At 56.0% G+C, this 18,776-nt stretch overlaps 1 protein-coding gene across 1 annotated transcript in view; it reads left to right on the forward strand.

Annotated features, from left to right (window-relative positions):
• Positions 1 to 12,084, forward strand: part of ARHGEF17 (Rho guanine nucleotide exchange factor 17) — a 64,941-nt gene extending 52,857 nt beyond the window's left edge. Inside the window, 16 exon segments of the mRNA XM_037840553.1 lie at positions 113 to 289; positions 608 to 658; positions 919 to 1,028; positions 1,131 to 1,216; positions 3,940 to 4,058; positions 4,288 to 4,501; positions 5,063 to 5,136; positions 5,724 to 5,923; positions 6,112 to 6,413; positions 6,953 to 7,202; positions 7,473 to 7,559; positions 7,871 to 7,938; positions 8,186 to 8,334; positions 9,154 to 9,328; positions 9,454 to 9,723; positions 10,575 to 12,084. Of these exon segments, the coding sequence (XP_037696481.1) occupies positions 113 to 289; positions 608 to 658; positions 919 to 1,028; positions 1,131 to 1,216; positions 3,940 to 4,058; positions 4,288 to 4,501; positions 5,063 to 5,136; positions 5,724 to 5,923; positions 6,112 to 6,413; positions 6,953 to 7,202; positions 7,473 to 7,559; positions 7,871 to 7,938; positions 8,186 to 8,334; positions 9,154 to 9,328; positions 9,454 to 9,723; positions 10,575 to 10,771 (2,529 nt within the window). The 3' untranslated portion in view covers positions 10,772 to 12,084.
• The last annotated feature ends 6,692 nt before the right edge of the window (positions 12,085 to 18,776 follow it).

The raw sequence follows: 18,776 nt of genomic DNA on the forward strand, positions 1-18,776 counted from the left end.
AAATTCTCTCTGTAATCTGCCCACAGTCCTTCCTGCTTCAGTAATCAGTCTAGTGCCGCAGGGCTGGGCAGGGGCAGCTAAGCAGACAGTTTGGTCCCCATTCCTGCTCCAGGACCTCCTGAAGCACACACCCGAGGACCACCCGGACCACCCACTCCTCTTGGACGCACAGCGGAACATCAAGCAAGTGGCCGAACGCATCAACAAGGGTGTGCGGAACGCCGAGGAGGCGGAGCGGCACGCCCGCGTGCTGCAGGAGATCGAGGCGCACATCGAGGGCATGGAGGATGTGTGTGCTGCCCCGCCTCACCCGTCTGTGTCCACATCTGTGGTCACCTGTAACCATGGCCATGTCCACGTCCTCAGTGTGTCTGTATCCATGTTTGCCAGCATCTGTGATCACACAGCTCCCCTTGTCTGTGGCTACATCCCTGTCCACGTCTCTGATCGCGTGTCCCGTGGCCTGGTGGCATAGTGTGGGAAGGTGGACAGGATGTTGCTTCCTCTGGCCTGGCCCGTGGGGTGGGGCCAAGGGTCCCTGGGATCTGTGGAAGGGCTGGGGATTGATAACCGGCCTTCAAGATGCCTTGTCTCTCCCACCTCACAGCTCCAGGCCCCTCTGCGGCGGTTCCTGAGGCAGGAGATGGTCATTGAAGTGGTAAGCATTGGCCTATTGCCTGCCCACCTCTCCCCACCTCCCTACTTCGTCCACACTTCTGCTTATACCTGCTGCCCACGGGCTTCTTTCCCCGCAACGGGAGTCCCAGATCAAGTCCCAGCTCTGCCTCTGGCACTCTGGGCAGCTGTGGGAAAGCCCTCACCACTCCCTGAGTCTCGACATGCCCCTGGGCTCTGTGGGGAGGTGGGTGGGCTTCCGGGCTGTGTCCACCCAGCCTGAATCCTGCCTCGGTCCCACAGAAGGCTGTTGGTGGCAAGAAGGACCGGTCCCTCTTCCTGTTCACGGACCTCGTCATCTGCACCACCCTGAAGCGGAAGTCGGGCTCCCTGCGGCGCAGCTCCATGAGCCTGTGAGTGGCCAGGCGGGGCCGGGCGGCTTGGGCAGGGGAGCGGCTGTCGCTCCCCAGGCCCCTTCTCCTACCCTGGCCAGAGCTCCCTTTGGCTCCCGACAGGTACACGGCGGCCAGCGTCATTGACACGGCCAGCAAGTACAAGCTGCTGTGGAAGCTGCCGCTGGAGGACGCGGACATCATCAAAGGTGGGGGTTCTGGGCAGCTGGCTTGGCTGGCAGTGGGGGCAGCCCAGGGAGAGCAGACAGAATCGTAATTGGCCAAACTCTTTTAAGCACCTGATATTAGGTGATTTTACACTGCTTCAGTGTTTTGTACACAGGGAACAATGACACTCCAGTTAGTGCAGGAAAAGGGGTTGGATTGGAAAGATCCATAACGTTTGGGGCTGAGACAGGTAGGAGCCGAGGCAGCCTCGAGGAGCTGCTCCTCTTGCCGTAACCTCTTTCCCTCTCTCTCTCACTCACTGTGAGTCTGTCTGGTTCTCCTTTTTGCTCTCTGCTTCCTCATGACTCCAGTGGCCAGTGATCCTGATCCCTCATGGCCTTTTTCTGCATATGGCCTTTCCCCCTCAGCCCCACCTGCTCCCATCACGCAGGATCTGCAGTTCATGCTCCTAAGTGAGGTGGTTGGTGTGGGGACGGTGGAGTGGTCGCAGCTGGGGAGGCGGGCAGTTCAGGCCTGGACCCTGTCTGTGCGCTCACCTGGTGAGGCTGTGCCAGCCCAGGCCAGCCCCGCAGGAGCCCCTGTGTGGGAACACAAGCTGATTATTGGTCCGATTCATCCCTTCTCACTGGAGAGCAGGCCAGCTAATACAATGACCACCTTTAGGTCACCCAATCAGCTGTGGCCAGGAGAGGGGCAGGGTCATCTGGGATAAAATGAGGCTGCCCAGGCAGTGAGGGCTGGGGTGGATCGGCTTCCCTCAGAAGCCCGGGCCTTTCTTGGGCACTCCACTGCCCGTGTGCATGACACGCATCTCCCCTCCATCCCCACAGTACCAAAGCCTCCTGGTCCAGCGTGATCCAGGGCTGTTTCAGGACTCGTTTGTTTATTTTAGAGTCCATTTCTCTTCTAGCACGGTCTCAATCCAGGTTATCTTTCTAGCCATTCTGCAGCTGGTGACCTAAATGGCAAAATTTTATCTCCCAACAGCACACCCTATAAACAAGATAGGAAGAAAACAGGAAGGAGAAAGAAAAAAAAAAAAAAAAAAAAAATATATATATATATATATATATATATATGAAAAAGAAAAAAAAGCTTCTTTTCCCTTGATCTGGCCCTGGGGTGAGGGACACCCATCACGGGTCCCCAGACTAGAGTGTACTGGCCAGGAAGTGCGGAATATTGGGGGTGGGGTGTGGTCTGGAGGCCAGCTGCTTGGCAGTGGTCATGTACAGGACAGGACCAAAGAAATCCAGGGCCTCAGCCCCTTTGGGAGGAATTGAGTCCCTTGGTCAGCAAATTTGCCTGCCTGAGGCACTGCTGCTCCCCGACACCTCTGCGGGAGCCCAGTGTCAGCTGGAGCCTGCATAGCCTGCAGAGCCATCTGTTCTCTGATTTTTGTGCTCTGCCTGGGAGTTCAAGGGCTTGACACCCTGGACCATGTCGCTCTCAATCAGCACAGTCCCCTGCTTCCAGGGCCTGGTGGTTTCTCTGGTGTCACACAATCACAGGACTTCGGGAGCTGCCTGTTAACTTTGTCCCTGAGGACATGGGATTTATAAGCTCTTGGTTTGTCGGACCACTTCTCACTCCCAGCTGCAAGTCGTGCAGTGCGATGAGGCATGGCCAAGCCTACCGTTTTGACCACATGCAGCTCACTCTAAGGAGGCTCCTGCCGTGACCCCCAAGGCCTTGTCCACCCTGAGCATGTGGTAGAGTCCCAGGGAATCCCAGGCTTTATGAGCGGTTTTGCCCCCATGTACCCTGAACTTCTACCCTGGCAAATAGCCAGCCCCGCATCCTTCTCTGAGCCTTTCTTGCCTGCATCCCCACTCCTGGAATTAGCTTCTGTTTGTTAGACTCCTTTCGTTGTAAGAAACAGAGATTTACATAAAGAGAAGTTATCTCAAGAAAGGGGAGTTTATTGTCAGAATACAGGGACTGGAATTGGAAATGTATCAAGAACCGAAGGATCTCTTTAGGCCATATACCCTGTCTTTTCCTTTCTTTTCTTAGAACATCTGCTCCATTCTCTCTGTACCAGCTGCTCCTGCTGTTCATCCATAGTTTCTGCCCCTCCTTATCTGTGGATTTCCCTTGGCCCCAGCCCTCTTACTATAGCACACCTTTTAGCTTCAGGCTATACAACTGTCCAGCCTGGTTTAGATGTCTGAGAAATTCTAACTAGCCCAGTCTATCTCTTCAGACCATTCCATTGGTTGTAGGCCTCACACCGGCCTCCTGATCAGCTGCCCTGGAGCCACGGGCTGCCGTGGGACAGTTAGTTTGGGAGGGTGTCATGTGATACCAAACAGGCTGCCCCGTCAGGAGGGCAGTTTCCCCTAGCCAGGGTCAGTGGCTGACACTGAGGCTTGTCCCACCCCATACCACTCACTGTCTCATTTCATCTTGACGATAAAATCCTGGGAGGGAGGAGGTGTGTCTACCCAGGTTACAGATGAGGAAACTGAGGCTGAGCTGTGAAGTGCCTTGCCCATGTTTGCATGCTAGGAAAGGGCAGGGCCAGGGTCCAAACCCAGCTCTACCCAGCTCTGAATCCTGGAGTTTTCCTGTTGCTTCTGCTGCCATGGTAGAGATTCTACCTGGGAGTAGAGTGTCTGCATGGTGCGAGGCAGGCTGCAGCCAGGCAGGGGAAGGGGCCTGCAGGGCCCAGCCTGCCCCTGCCTCCCTCACTGACCCTTCTCCCTCTGTGTCCATCCATTGCCTGCCTCTCCCCCACCAGGGGCCTCCCCAGCCACCAATCGGGAGAGTATCCAGAAGGCCATCAGCCGCCTGGATGAGGACCTGACCACCCTGGGCCAAATGAGCAAGCTCTCGGAGAGCCTGGGCTTCCCCCACCAGGTCTGCACCCTCCTCCTGGCCCTGTCTGAGGGGGAGACATGCCTGTCACTCATCTGAGGGTGGAGACACGGCTCCACCCCGTCTGTGAGGGGAATCCAGGCTGCTCTTGGTCTGAGGGGGCAGACAAAGCCCCATTTTCTGTCTGAGGGGCAAGGCAGATGCCTACACATTCCCAGGGGCAGGAGCGGGCTGTGTGAGAGGCCCAGGCCTGAGGCCCTCTTCCCCGCAGAGCCTGGATGAGGCGCTGCGGGACCTCTCGGCCGCCATGCACCGGGACCTGTCCGAGAAGCAGGCGCTGTGCTACGCGCTTTCCTTCCCGCCCACCAAACTGGAGCTGTGTACCACGCGGCCCGAGGGCACCGACTCCTTCATCTTCGAGTTCCCCCACCCTGATGCCCGCCTCGGCTTCGAGCAGGCCTTTGATGAGGCCAAGAGGAAGCTGGGTGAGCTGGCATCCTTTCTGGGCAGTGGGTAGTGCCCTGCAGCTGTCTATATCACCAGGAGCCAGAAATTCCAGGACTGCGGTGTCCTGTGCTCCAGCTCTGGCCGGTACCGAGCTTCCTGCAGTGAAACACGCATCTAGAAAATAACTATGGCTTCCCCAGGGCCTCCCTCACAGGCAGGGGATTCCATGAACAGGGTTAGCTTAGGCCAGGGGCCCCATCATGGGTGTGAATGCTGAGACATCGCCCCATACTCTCACCCCACCCCTGAGCAGCCTGGGGCAGGGAAAGCTGCTGAGAACAGTCTGTGACCTAGAAGAGCCTTAGGGACCTCTAGGTCCAACTCCTCATTGTACAGATGGGAAAACTGAGGCAAGCAGGACATGCCCCACAGCCATCTCATTCAGTGCGGCTGGGATCAGGCCCCTCCCTAGAGAGCCCCTAAGGGGCAGGGGAGGAAGGGGAATGGGACAGAGAAAAGGACTAGGGGGAGGTGGATGTTGAGCAGGGTCTGTTTCCAGCTGCTCAGTCCCTTTGTATGCCTATCCATCTCCACCACAGCGTCCAGCAAAAGCTGTCTAGACCCTGAGTTCCTGAAGGCCATCCCCATCATGAAAACCCGCAGTGGCATGCAGGTGAGTCTATGCACATGGCTCACGTGGGTGCACCTACCCAGAGCCAGCACACGTTCATGTATTTTTGTTTTGTGTACCACATCATTTACATGTTTCAAACATTGCACTTGTTCCACATGTCTGAGTATACAGCTTTCTGTATATGTATGTAGACACTGCAGATGTGTCACGTATATAGGGGTGTTTCATGCATGTTTCGGTGCATGTGAGCAAAGGCTATACATATGATGTGAAGGTGCCTAACTTACATGCTTGCATAAGTCTGATACATAAGAACAAAGGTTACTGGTGTCACATCTGTTGTATGCACGTCCCTGGTCATACACAGTATATATATATAAATATATATACATATATATGTATATGCATGTATGGGTGATGTTTGTGTCACGTTGTTATGAATGCATTTGATGTATGAAGTGTGATGTGTATGTGCACACGTGTATGTGGAGAGGTGTGCTGGGAATCCATAACACACCCATGTAGGCCTCCCGCTTCTGTTCTGCTGGGGTCGGGGCAGGTAGAGTGGAGGGGAGCTGGCCCCAGTTCTCTGTTCACCTTCCCCTGTCTGTTGGTGCCTCCCGCAGTTCTCTTGCGCAGCCCCTACCCTGAGCAGCTGCCCCGAGCCCATGCCAGAGGTGTGGGTGTGCAACAGCGACGGCTACGTGGGCCAGGTGTGCCTACTGAGCCTGCGAGCTGAGCCAGATGTGGAGGCCTGCATTGCCGTCTGCTCGGCCCGCATCCTCTGCATCGGATCTGTGCCTGGCCTGCAGCGCCGTTGCCATCGGTGAGACCCGGGTGGTGGGTGGGGCCACAGGGTGGGCACTCAGCGGGCCTGGGAGAGACCCTATCCCTGACCCCATGGAGGACGCTCCGAAGCAGGGTGGGTAGGGCCTGGGTGGGTATGGGCATGCCCGCGGTTCGGGCTGAGCCTTGGCTCTTAGCAGCAATTACCCCCACATCTTTGCTTGGTAGGGAGCCCCCTCCATTGCTGAGGAGCACCCCAGAGATGGCACAGGAGCCTGCCGTGCCGGAGATGGATGCCGAGGCCACTGCGGATGAGGAAGCAGCTACACTGGCAGAGCCAGGACCCCAGCCCTGCCTGCACATCTCCATTGCAGGCTCAGGCCTGGAGATGAGGCCAGGCCCCACTGAGGGTGACCCCCAGCCTGAGTTGGTGCCCTTTGACAGTGATTCAGATGACGAGTCTTCACCCAGCCCGTCGGGGACCCTGCACAGCCAGGCCAGTCGGTCCACCATCTCTTCTAGCTTCGGCAGTGAGTGCCCAACTTGGAGCCGTCAGGCAGGGTGGACTGCCTGGAGGAGGGGGCAGTGTAGCCAGTCCTGATGGATGAGGAGGGATCAGCGTGGGCAAAGACTTGGAATTAGGTCTCAGGATGGCAGTGCACAGGGTGGTGGGGGCCAGCAAGGTGGCCAGGGGCCATGACCTCGTGGGCCCAGAGGGCAGTGGGACAGCTGTGCCTGATACTGAAGACCCTGAGATGCCAAGTTAAGGAAGATGAAGTCCTGGGTAGAGTGGTTGGTACCTCTGTCCATAGTGTGGCAACCGGGTTGGAGGAGGTCACGCTGGGACAGGAGCCTGTAGTGTTGAGCTGAGCAGGATTACCAGGTGGGAGCTGATGCAGAGGCCTGGGGGAGGGGGAGGAATAGCTGTGAGAGACCCTCAGGAGGGGCATGACCAGGAAGGGTGCACTGAGGGAGACTGAGCTCTAGGAAGATACCAGGTCTCTGTCCTGGGCCTGGGGAGGGGATGGGGGGCAGGGGGACTGGAGATAGAGATGCTCATCTCCCTCAGATGAGGAGACCCCAAGCTCCAAGGAGGCCATGGTGGAGATGACCAGCTCAGAGGAGGAGCAGGAGCCTGGCTTCCTGCCTCTGTCCGGCTCCTTTGGGACTGGCGGTCCCTGTGACACAAGCCCCATGGACGGCCGAGCCCTTCGCCGCTCCAGCCGCGGCTCCTTCACCCGGGGCAGCCTCGAAGACCTGCTGAGCGTCGACCCCGAGGCCTACCAGAGCTCCATGTGGCTGGGCACTGAGGATGGCTGGTAGGGGCAGGGGAGGCGAGGCGGGCAGTACCCAAACCCTGAGCTCCCTGCTTTAGAAATCATATGGTCCCCTGAAGCAAAAGCAGGAGGGCTTTCAGTTAGCCCTCAGGAGCACTGCCATCCAGGGATGCAAGTACTGGGTTTCAAGGGAGGCTGTGGGATCTCGGTACCGGGCATGGAGATGGTGGTAGAGGCAGAGAGGTGGCAGGGGTGGCTCCAGGGACTGGGTGCGGCAAGCATGCATCACGAGTGCACACCCCCGATCCACAGTGTCCACGTGTACCAGTCCTCCGATAGCATCCGGGATCGCAGGAACAGCTTGAAGCTCCAGCACACAGCCTCTGTGACCTGCATCCTGTAAGCCCCAGCATGGCCCTTCCCTTCCAGACACTTCCCAGCTACCCAGGCACCTGAGTCTCCTGCTCTGCTGGCCCCTACTTTCTCTGGGTACTGGGGCCAGAGGCGGGGGCCTGGGTCAGCTCAGACTCGCAAACACCGTGACTTGGGATGAGCCCCCTCCCAGCCTCGGGTTCCCCCCACCTGGAGAACAAGGAAGCGGGAGGAGGGGTCTCTCAGGAGCCGCGGCCATTCTGTCTGTGATTCCCCTGGCCCAGGTGACCTGCTCTGTCCTCCTGAAGTCCTTGACTTCTCCCTCTTTTCCCTTTCAGGTATCTGAATAACCAAGTGTTTGTATCTTTGGCCAATGGAGAGCTTGTGGTCTACCGAAGGGAAGCAGGTGTGTGGCCCCCACCCCCAAAACTCCTGGTTCCCCTTGCTGGTGTCAGATGTCTCTCCTGGGCAAGGCTTGGGGCGTTGGGACTGGGAGGCTGGAGACATGGTGTTGGGCAACTCGCAGGCCCTCTCCGGGCCTTGGTGCCCTCATCTGTAAATCGGAACATTAACACCTTATTTCAGGGGAGGGTGAGACTGATATGGGACACTGGACTGAATTTGCTGTTTTCTTCACCCCATTTCCACCTCAGGCCATTTCTGGGACCCCCAGAACTTCAAGTCGGTGACCCTGGGAGCTCAAGGGAGCCCTGTCACCAAGATGGTGTCAGTGGGCGGGCGGCTATGGTGCGGCTGCCAGAACCGAGTCCTCATCCTGAGCCCCGACACGCTGCAGCTGGAGGTAGTTGGGGGTAGGGGGACAGAATTGGTAACTTCAGGTGAGTCAGGCCCAAAAGAGAGGGAGCTGAGACCATGGGGGCCGTCAAAGAGCACCCGGCTGGGGGGTCAGGACCATTCCCTGGCCACTGTGTGACACGGGGCCGGTCCCTATCCTCTGATGCTCGTATCTTCTCTGGCTGACGAGGAGTACAGTACGTGCCCCGTGTACGGTAGGGTGCCTTACTTACCTTCCACCCCTGAGCTCCGTCTCTCAACTCAGGCGCCCGGGTCTTTGGGGGCAATGACAAGGGTCCTTCCTGATGCCGACATCCCTTAGAATTACTCTGCCCTTTAGTCCTGGCTTCATTTACATACATGTCAGACATTTCCGGCTGGGTCGGATCCAGGAGTAACAAGTTCCCTTGGCATCGCTGTCACTTATTCTAGAGTCCAGAGCCCTGGGTTCAGGCCCCAGCTTTGTGGCTGAATTGAGCAGGTTACATTTCTCTTTAGGCTTCAGCTTCCCCATGTGTCCAGGGAGAGGGCAATGAAACCCATTAAACTCAGAAGTTCTCTGAACATTAAATCACTCAAGTTTGATGGGGAAAGGGCACCTTTGTTTTAATTCCTAAGGATTAGGAAGCAGAGAGGCATCCAGGCCGGGGAGCAAGGACCAAGGCCAGCTTTACTGTCATTCCAGGAGGGTGGGGGGGGGTCTCCTGGAGAGGTTTGTGGGAGCCATAAGGAGGGAGGAGGGGTGGGCACTGGTGAGGGAGGGGCTGGGGAAGGCAGGCCTGCCAGTCACTGTCCACCCTCTACCACCCCACCCCCGACCCCGCAGCACACATTTTACCTGGGGCAGGATTCCAGCCGCAGCGTGGCTTGCATGGTGGACTCCAGCCTGGGCGTGTGGGTGACATTGAAAGGCAGTGCCCACGTGTGTCTCTACCATCCAGACACCTTTGAGCAGCTGGCAGAGGTAGACGTCACACCTCCCGTGCACAGGATGCTGGCAGGTACTGACCTCAAACTCCCATGTACCCTCCCTTGGTGCTTTTCTGCCCCTGTCATCAAGGAGCCCTTGGGGCAACTGAGCCAGGGTCAGGATGCTGCCCCAGCTCTGGTCTGTCTCCTGCCCCAGGCTCGGACGCCATCATCCGGCAGCACAAAGCTGCCTGCCTGCGGATCACGGCCCTGCTGGTGTGTGAGGAGCTGCTGTGGGTGGGCACCAGTGCTGGCGTCGTGCTCACCATGCCCACCTCACCCAGCACCGTCAGCTGCCCCCGGGCGCCCCTCAGCCCTGCGGGCCTAGGCCAGGGACACACCGGCCACGTCCGCTTCCTGGCCGCAGTCCAGCTGCCAGACGGCTTCAACCTGCTGTGCCCAACCCCACCACCTCCACCAGACACAGGTGGGTCTGTGCATCGCCCCCCAAAATGGCTCCTGACGTTTTGGTTTAGGAACCTCTCGCTCTCCTGTGAGAAGAGGTTTGAATAGGAAGGAAAGTATAATACAGAGCAGGAAGTGGTATATATTACAGGTTACAGGAAGTCAGCCAGGGAAACCCAATACCAAATCTACTAGGATACAGTGTGTGTGTGCATGTGTGTGTATGTAAAGTGTCACGGGAGATGGGGAGTGAACTATAAGCTAAAAGGGGTATATACAACAGAAAATAAAACAAGTGGTGTATAGTGCAGGAAGTGAAATCAGGAAGTGATGTGCAGAGCAGGAAATAGAAATAGCTTCAGAAAACAAGATATAAAAAGGCATCTAGGACAAGAAATGGACTGAGAGAATTAGAAAGTGAAACATATTAGGAAATGATGTACATCAAGAAGGTCACAATTAGAAAAGCCTTGCCTTGAAAGTGCAGGAAACCATATTCGCAAGAGGAAGTACTTGTGAGAATCAGGAAACGGTCAAGCCTCGGTCAGGAGTTGGCTGGATCCAGAGAAGGCTGAGGCTTCACAACTGGGAAAGGGCGGCTGGAAGTAGGAAAGGAGTAGGAAAGGAGCAATCAGGAGAGAGAGAGTGTGGTGTGTCCCTGGGAAATTAGGTAATTCCTGATGGGAGATAAGTAGTGGTCTGACAGCCAGGAAGTGGGTATTTCTTTCCAGAAATGATCTTGGCTAACAGGAAGTGGGATTCCCCACAGGAAGTGTGCACGTTTTTCTTCCGAGGTGGGGGAGCTCAGGCCAACAGGACAGTGAAGCCACCGGTTGCCCTTGAGCTGACAGATGGCCCTCTTCTGTCCCCCAGGCCCCGAGAAACTGCCATCCCTGGAGCACCGGGACTCCCCCCGGCACCGAGGGCCCACCTCGGCCAGGCCTAAGATGCTGGTTATCAGCGGTGGCGATGGCTACGAGGACTTCCGACTCAGCAGCGGGGGTGGCAGCAGCAGTGAGACCGTGGGCCGGGATGACAGCACAAACCACCTCCTCCTGTGGAGGGTGTGAACCTGTCCCCCGTGGCCGAGGACTCGCCTGCCCACCTGCCCGCAGCCTGCTTGCGTCTTCCTCGCCCACACGCAGGTTTGACAGGAGTGTCCGACCCGGGGTACACATGTGCCTGTGTGGGCTCCCTCCCATCTGTGTGGAAACATTCCTGCTGGAACACCCACTGGCCGGCTGGGCCAAGGCCTTTCCCGACCCTCCGGCCACTCTGGTGCTCCCTGCCACAACGGTGGGGCGCGCAGGCTGCCCGGGGCCTCTGACCCTGGAGCTTCTACCAAAGACACGGCTGGGCCTGGACCCCAGGGGGCTGGGAAGGGCCATGTGCAATATTCGGAAGGCTTCTGGGGGCAGCAGGAGGGCTGGGGGACGGAATCCCTTCCCATGTACAGTATTTATGTTCCTTTTTAGTTGTGTACCTTCCTAAGCACTTATTTATGCAATGGCCTGGGGCAGGGGGTGATTTGAGGAAATGACAGGAGGGGATAAAAACCATTTCCTGCCCTGGTGGGCCATCCTGGGATCCTACCCAAGCCTTCCTGGAGGTACCAATGCCCCCTTCCCCCAGTTACATACATACACACTGCATGTTCAGGGCACAAAAACACTGCCCCTCAACATACACTTTCCAAGGCCCCATCCCATTACCCGGCACCAAGGACAAGTCCCCTCAGTTACCCAGAACCTGATGACTGCTGTGGGCCGTGACTCCCCGATGGTGTCCTCCCCAGCTCTTGGCATTTCCGAGCTTGTTGGCAGTGCCTTTAGCAGTTTCCTAATTTGGAAACGCTGATGGGGCCTTGGACATAGCTCTTGCCTGACTTTACCAGGGAAGAGAAAAGGACCCTCTCACTCTCCTTGCAGTGCCCCCCCACCCCTCAGCCCCCTGCCTCCCTGTGTCTCATGCACTGGCACATACGGTCACCTTGGGGACAGACCTAGGAGCCCCCTCACTTTGACCACTGAATTCCCCTCTTCATACCCCCTTCCACCAGGGGCAGCCCGTTTAGGAAGGACCCCCAAAGCTGAGGGGCTGGACGTACTCTCTTTAAGTGGGAAGGGTCCCTCTTGAGGGCAGCCTCTCCCTCTCCCCCCAGACTGCAGGGTGCCAGCCTGATCCTCAGTCCCCTCGCTTCTCCAGCTACAACTCCAAAGGTCTGGTTTCAGATGGGGCTTCTTTTGTTCTGTTTGGTTTGGGTTTTGTTTGGGGTAGGTGGGTCCTTGGGGTCTTAGATTATGTTTTTCTTGCTACCAAACAATCGTGTATTAACTTTCCTTGGATTATGAAGTTTAAAGAGTCAATAAATAGAAACATCAAACGCTTGCTCCCCATTGGCGGCTGTGCGCCCTCTGCCAGCAACCTCAGGGCCCCGACCCCTGATGCGTGTGGACAGAAGGGAGGCCTCAGAGGCACAGAAGAGGGCTGGGGTGGCGAGGCTGCCACTGACTTGCTGTGTTACCCTGGGCAGGTCACTGCCCCATCTGGGCTGCAGTTTCCCTATCAGGAAAATAAGGGGTTGTTCAATGCTTTGTAACCAGGGCTACATGTTGGAATCTCTTACAGATGACGTGTAAATATTAACCATAATACACATACACACACACACACACACACACACACACACACACTTAAATACACATTTCCAGGTTCCCCTCAAGAGCTTTTGAGTGTGTGGGTCTGGGATGGGGACTTGGGAAGCTGACGCTGACATGTGCTGCCGGTGAAGGACCAGGGGCCTGGTGAGCCTGTCCGAAGCTGCTCCCGGAACGGTGCTCTCCAGCAAAGCCTCATGGCTGGGGAATCCTGACAAAGCCAAGGTGAGTCCAGGCTTTGGAGCAGGAGTAGAATCCAAGTCTGCCTGATTTCTGATCCAAAGGGGGTGTCATTAAATCAGAAGTCAAAGGCCCAGCAACACGGGGCTAGTGCGTGCAGGGGAAGGAGGCTTCACACTTGCAGAAGTCAAGGTGATAACTTGGCCAATAGTAAGGGGAAGATAGCTCCTCAGCTCTGCTGAACATGTTTGAACATTTTCCAATCTAACTGATTAAGATCAAAATAAATACTTCCTTCCCTAAAGGGGAGTGCAGGGTCATGCTCTGCAACTGGCATACACATCTCAAGGGTGGGCTGGGTCCTGATGCCACAGGACAGGCATGGAACACGTGGGAAGGTCTGGGGTATGGGGCCTACACTAAACATGGATATACTGTGTTACCAAGAGGAAGCAATGTGCACATGGAATTTATGACAAAACAAAGCATTAATTGGAGCGCAGGCTTGGAAGCTTAGACAGACCAAGTTTGAAACCTTGACTCTGCCACTAACGAGTTGTGTGAGTTTGAATGAGTTGCATCTCCCTCTGAGCCTTCATTTTTACATCTGTAAAATGGGGCTGATAATCTCTTCCCCCGCAGAACTGTTGCTTGGTATGCACAGGTCTTTGAATTGCAAGGAAGATTCATTCAGCCCCTGAAATAAAAGGGGGGCTTCCTGGGGGAGCATGAACCCAGAGCAGAGGGCTGTCAAGAAGCACAATGGCCTGGGCATTAGAGCTCCAGCTCAGAACCCTTGGCCTCCTTCGGTCACTGCCAGCCAGCTGCTGCTCTCACAGCTGCTCGCCTCACAACTGCTGCTGCCTCAGGGTCTCTGCCCCCTCAACGTGGGGAACTCTGGGCAGCTGTTCAGTTTCAGCATCTGATCCTCAAGCTACACAGTTTTCCTAACTCAAGTGCGTCGATGAGAATGGATTGGCCTAGCCCACTGTTTCCTGGACAGCCGCCTCCCAGGGCATTGGCTGGCCTGTGGGTTTCTGCCTGTGGTCAGGTGCTCAGTTTGCAGCCAGTCAGCCGGGGGCAGGAAGGTTCTGGGGTGAAGGTGCATCAGGCCCCAGACCCAGGGAAGGCTCCTGGGACAATGATGGCTTTACAGCAGTGCTTTAACCCTTGGCTGCACATTAGAATCACCTGGGGGCCCAGGCTACACCCAGACCCATCAGATCAGAATTTGGGGTAGGGGGTGGGGCAAAATTTTTTTTAAACTGAGGTGATATTCGAATAACGAAACTAACCATTTTAAAGTGAACAAATTCAGTGGCATTCAGTACATTAGCAATGTCATGCAAGCACCTCTTCTAGTTCCCCAACATTTTCATCACCCCAAAAGGAAACCCCATTCCCATTAAGCATTTACTCCCTCCTCACTCCCCTGAGTCCCTGGCAACCACCAATCTGCTTTTTGTCTCTATGGCTTTACCTATTTTGGATGAGTGCTTTTTTTGAAGAAAAGTTTTTATTGACATTTAATGTTCATACAGAAAAGCACACCGATCCCTGGTATGCAGCTTGATGAGTTTTCATGAAGTGAACACACTCAGATCAAGAAACAGAACATTTTTTCACCCAGATGCTTCCATCAGCCCCTTCCCAGTCTACCCCACAGGGGTCACCACTACCTTGGTTCCTGACACCGTGGTTTAGGTTTGGCAGCGATTCCAAAGTGCAGCTGAGGTGGAGAGGCAGTGCTTTAGAGGGTACAGTCATGGCTGGCTGCTGGTGGGGGAAGAAACTGGACTTGGGTTTGGTGTGAAGAGGGAATAGCTTGAGCCAAGGCAGGGAGGAGACTGGGGTGAGGGGTCCGCCTAGCTGGAGCCGAGGGAAGGGAAGGGACCATGGTGGGGTGGGGCAGAATGTGAGCTCTGTAAGGGCAGGATTTTGTGTTGTTCTCTGCTCCATCCCCAGGCCTACTCCAGTGCCTGACGGACAGTTGGTGCTCAGTAAATATTTGTTGAATTAAATCTGGAGAGTTAAATTGGGGTCTAACTCGAGGCTGTGAATGCCACAAGACAATAACCCCAGCTCCTACTGATTGTTTGCTGCAAGCCAGGTGCATGCATCATCTTGTTTAATCCTTTCAACAGTCCTGTGAGGTTGATACCATTATTATCCTCTTTCCCAGATGAGGAAACTGAGGTTCAGAGAGGTTAAACGCCTTCCTCAAAGCCACCCAGCCACTAAACAGTAGAGCCTGGATTCACATCAGAGCTGCCTGCTCAGGTCTCTGGACCTCATGGAAAGGAGGAGAGGTGACCACATGGGGTGCTGGAAGACAGGAGAGACACAGCCTGAGCCGCCAGAGCAGTGCCCAGGCACTCCTGAGGGGCCCGGCTCATGGTGCTCCTTGGGCTAGGACAGAGGGCCAGGTTTAGCTGGACTATCTGCCTCATGAGGGATGCGAAGCACAGAGAACAGGAACACATCTGGCGTCTCACAGCAAGGCCTCACTGGGGTGGGGGGTGGGTTATAGGGAGTAGAGCTCAGGCAAGGTTTTCTGAGATCAGAAAAGTCAGGGGAGGACCCTTAGAAACCAGGGGAGCTGGAAGGTGAGACTACCTGGCTTCCCAGGACCCAGCCACACACATGGAAACAGCCTCAGCACAGGTCCAGAGGACCTGGCAGAAGGCGCAGCAACTATGGCTAAGACCCTGGCTTTTCCCTTCTGGGCGAGTCTCAGCCCTGACTTTCCCTTGCTGTGTGACTCTAGGCAAATGTCTGTCCCTCTCTGGACCCAAATGACCTCTGAGAGCCCTTCAGGTCTTTTGTATGCCTGCCAAACACCAAGTCTCTCTCCTGTCCTTACAGAACTTAAGCCACAGGCCAGGTTGCAGGAAACAGCAAGGGGAAGTGCTATTTTGAGCCCAATCATGGCCAGTGAGGAGCCCTGCTTGGCAAAGGCAAAGTAAACTGGCATCCCAAGCTGGGTCAGGGGTAGACTGCAGGGCTGAACTGGGGAGGGAGACAGCGAACAGGCATTGGGGATACACGGGCAGATACCCAGGCTCTGCCCACCATCCTCCCGCAGGGAGAAGCACAAGGAAAACAAGCCCTGGGAGGAGGGGGAGCAGTCTGGGTTTCCCTAGCCCAGTGGCTGGAAAGAAGCTTGCACCCCCAACATGGGGTCTCAGCAGATCCTCCTAACACTCTTGATGGGGGAGCTCACACTCAGAGATGTGAAGTCACTTGCCCAAGGCCACACAGCCTGGAAGTCAGCAGAACTGGGACTTGAACCCTATCTGAGTGATACCAAAGTCTATATTCCTGTATTTCCCCCAGAGTTCTCCTCTCTGGGGTCCTTAACCTCAAATACCTTGCAGGCTATCTGCGTCCCAGGGCCTGGCCACTTATATTCCGCTCAGGTTCTAGACCTGGTGAGGTAACTGGTCTACAAGTCTGGCCTGGGCAGTCCCCACTGGCCTCACTGTCTGCAGTTCACTGCTTTGGATTCTCTGACTCTCCACAGAGCCAAGAGGACTCCACATTTGCCTTACTGAGCCCCAGTCTGGTGGAACAACACAGCCCAAGCCAGGGATGCATCAACTGAGAGTGTCGGACTCCTGTGAGAGAGCCAGTAAGGCCAGGGTCAAGGGCTTCAGAGCCCAACCCCAGTAGGATCCCAGACCCAAGCCGAATGTACACTGAACCCAGACCTCAGGTCAAGTCAGCCCCAGCTCAGCTCCTGCCCTGGCCTTGGGCTGAGCCCCACACTGGCCTCCCAGTCCCAGTCCCTGGAGACAAGGCACCAACACGGGAGGGCAGCCCACCTCCCATGGGGGCAGGATTTGGTGAGCTGTGGGTTGGTAAAGAGCAGAGCATTGAAATTTAAGTCTGAGCCTCCAACATTTTTCCTGGCTTAAACTTCCATGTTGGAATTCCAACACAGCCAGTAGGGTTGCCACCATCTCTGGTCCATAACCCCAGAGGCCATCATCTGCTCAGATCGCCTGCAAACAATCGCACTCATGGGCTCTGATTCTGTGCCTCAGGATCCCCACCCCACGCAGTGCCACAGCAGGGCACTTGAGCCCAGGCCCCTGCCTCTGGGCTCCCATCACAGCTCATCCCAGTTCCTGGGACCTTCTAGTGCTCTACCCTGGATGAGCTGTGGGCCTTCTCTGGGCTCACTTCCCAGCTGTACGATGAGAAATTCAATGAGATGGTCTCTGAAATCCCTGAGAGCAGGGAATCTAATGCTGAGGGTCCACCTGAGGTGCCAGAATTTTAAAAGCCTATGGTTTTCAGAGTATTCTGAGAGTGTCTGTGATTCTGTGATTCTGAGTCCTTTGTTTTGGAACCTGTGGTTCTCCAAGCTCCATAAAAAGCTAATCTAAATATCTCCTGTGGCTTCCACAACTCCTACCCTGTCTCCTCACTGTGAAAAGACTAGATGCTCCCAGGCTCTCAGGGAAGGTCCCATCCTCAGCTTGCAGTGGTTTGGGAGTCAGTCAGCTGGAGGAGGTGAGGGCCCATCTGACCAGCAGTAAATAATAATTAGGTTGCTTCATAACCTGACAGGGAGGAGGGGGAGGCTGTAAAGGCCGTGTGGCTCCAGGAAATCTGACCCTGTGGTACTGCAGCTTAAGAGCTCAGACTTGCCAACCAAAGCCCCGAAACCACAGGAGTGACACACCTCAGTCCCTCAACCCCTGACTTTTTCTCCCAGCTCAGGCCCCGGCTGCCCACACTCACCACCCAGGCAGGCAGACGGCCTCCTTCCACAGAGAACTAGAATGGCCTTTTAACAACAAGTTTAGCCCCATAATTTTCAGATGGGGAAACTGAGTCCTGGGGTGGGGTTGGGGATGGGGGTTGGCCAAAGCCCCACAGAGACCCAGTAGTAGACATGGGCCTGAGCCCTCCCTATAAATGGTTGGGGCTCCTTGACCATAAAGCATACTGGGCAGCACGTGAAACACAACCTTTTGGACTCCAGAACTTGGAACTGAGGTATGGAAGGTCTTGCAAACTAGTTGTGGGGCATTCCAGCATTCTGGGCTGCTCTGGCTCTCTCACCAGCTCTCCAGCACAGACCCTCTCTGGGCTCCCTCCACAGGCTAGGATGTGGGGTATGGGACCCTGGGAGACCCTGCCTGTCGTCTGGGTGTCACCCATTAACAGTGCTGGGGCCTTGAGGCTGACTTCAGGGACCTGGAGCTCTTTCTGCCCTCCTCCACCACCTGGGCATGGCCTAGGGAAATGGAAACTCTTCCCCTGCCCCCTCCTCCCACAGGTATCCAGTTCTCCTGGAATCTCCTGGATCCTGGGGACCTGACCTTCCTTACCCCCACACCCCAAGGCTCAGATTCTCTTATTCAATTTGTTTATATTTCTTCCCCTCCTCCACCTATCCTCAACAGACTATTTACCTTCTTCCCCTCTTTCATGGGCTATGATTATCCCGCCCCATCCAGGCCTTTGCCTCCATCACTAGGCCCTCCCTGTCGGGTCTCCTCCCAGCCCTGCTGTCCCGGGAGGGCGACTGGGACCCCTGAATGGTACTGCCTGCCTTCAGTCCTGGCCCACCACATCGCACCACTCCAGAGGGACACAAGTCACAGAGCTGGAGGTACAAATGTGAATAGTGCCCTGGACACTGCCCTGCTGGGAGGGAGAGCAGTGTGTCTGTCACCTGTCCTGCTGGAGGGAGGGACTAGCTACCTTGGTGAGGGGGTGGGGTAGGGAGTGGGCAGGAAAGGCCTCTTTAAGGAAGGAGATTTGGGCTAGGCCCTGAGGGAGGTGCAGGAGCTCACCAGGTGGGCCCCCTTTAAATACTCACCTTCACTTGCCTTTTCTCACCAGCTGGGTGGGGGCTTCTATGGAAAGGCCCAGGCATCATCGGCAAAACCAGGTGAGGTCATTCTCGCTCATCACCAATTTCCAGGAAAAAGCCGGGGCCCAGGAACAGGCAGCTGTGGCCCCGGTTACCTGGCAATGGTGACAGATCCAAGTCTCCAGGCTCTTCATTTTGCATCACGCAGCCCCTTCTTTCTTGGCTTGGAGCCACTAAGGGGGCTGATCCGAGAGGACCCCGGGGCTCGGCTGCGGGGTCTCTCGCAGTCCCCTGCAGTTCCGAGAGTGCGCGACAGATGGCGACGCAGAGCAGCACGAACGGGCCGAAGAGACTCGAGACCCACCGTGGCCTCACCGAGTGGGAGGGGGACAGGGGGCGCGAGCCCGG

Source organism: Choloepus didactylus, chromosome 6 (genome assembly GCF_015220235.1).
Source record: "Choloepus didactylus isolate mChoDid1 chromosome 6, mChoDid1.pri, whole genome shotgun sequence".
Classification (NCBI taxonomy): Eukaryota; Metazoa; Chordata; class Mammalia; order Pilosa; family Megalonychidae; genus Choloepus; species Choloepus didactylus.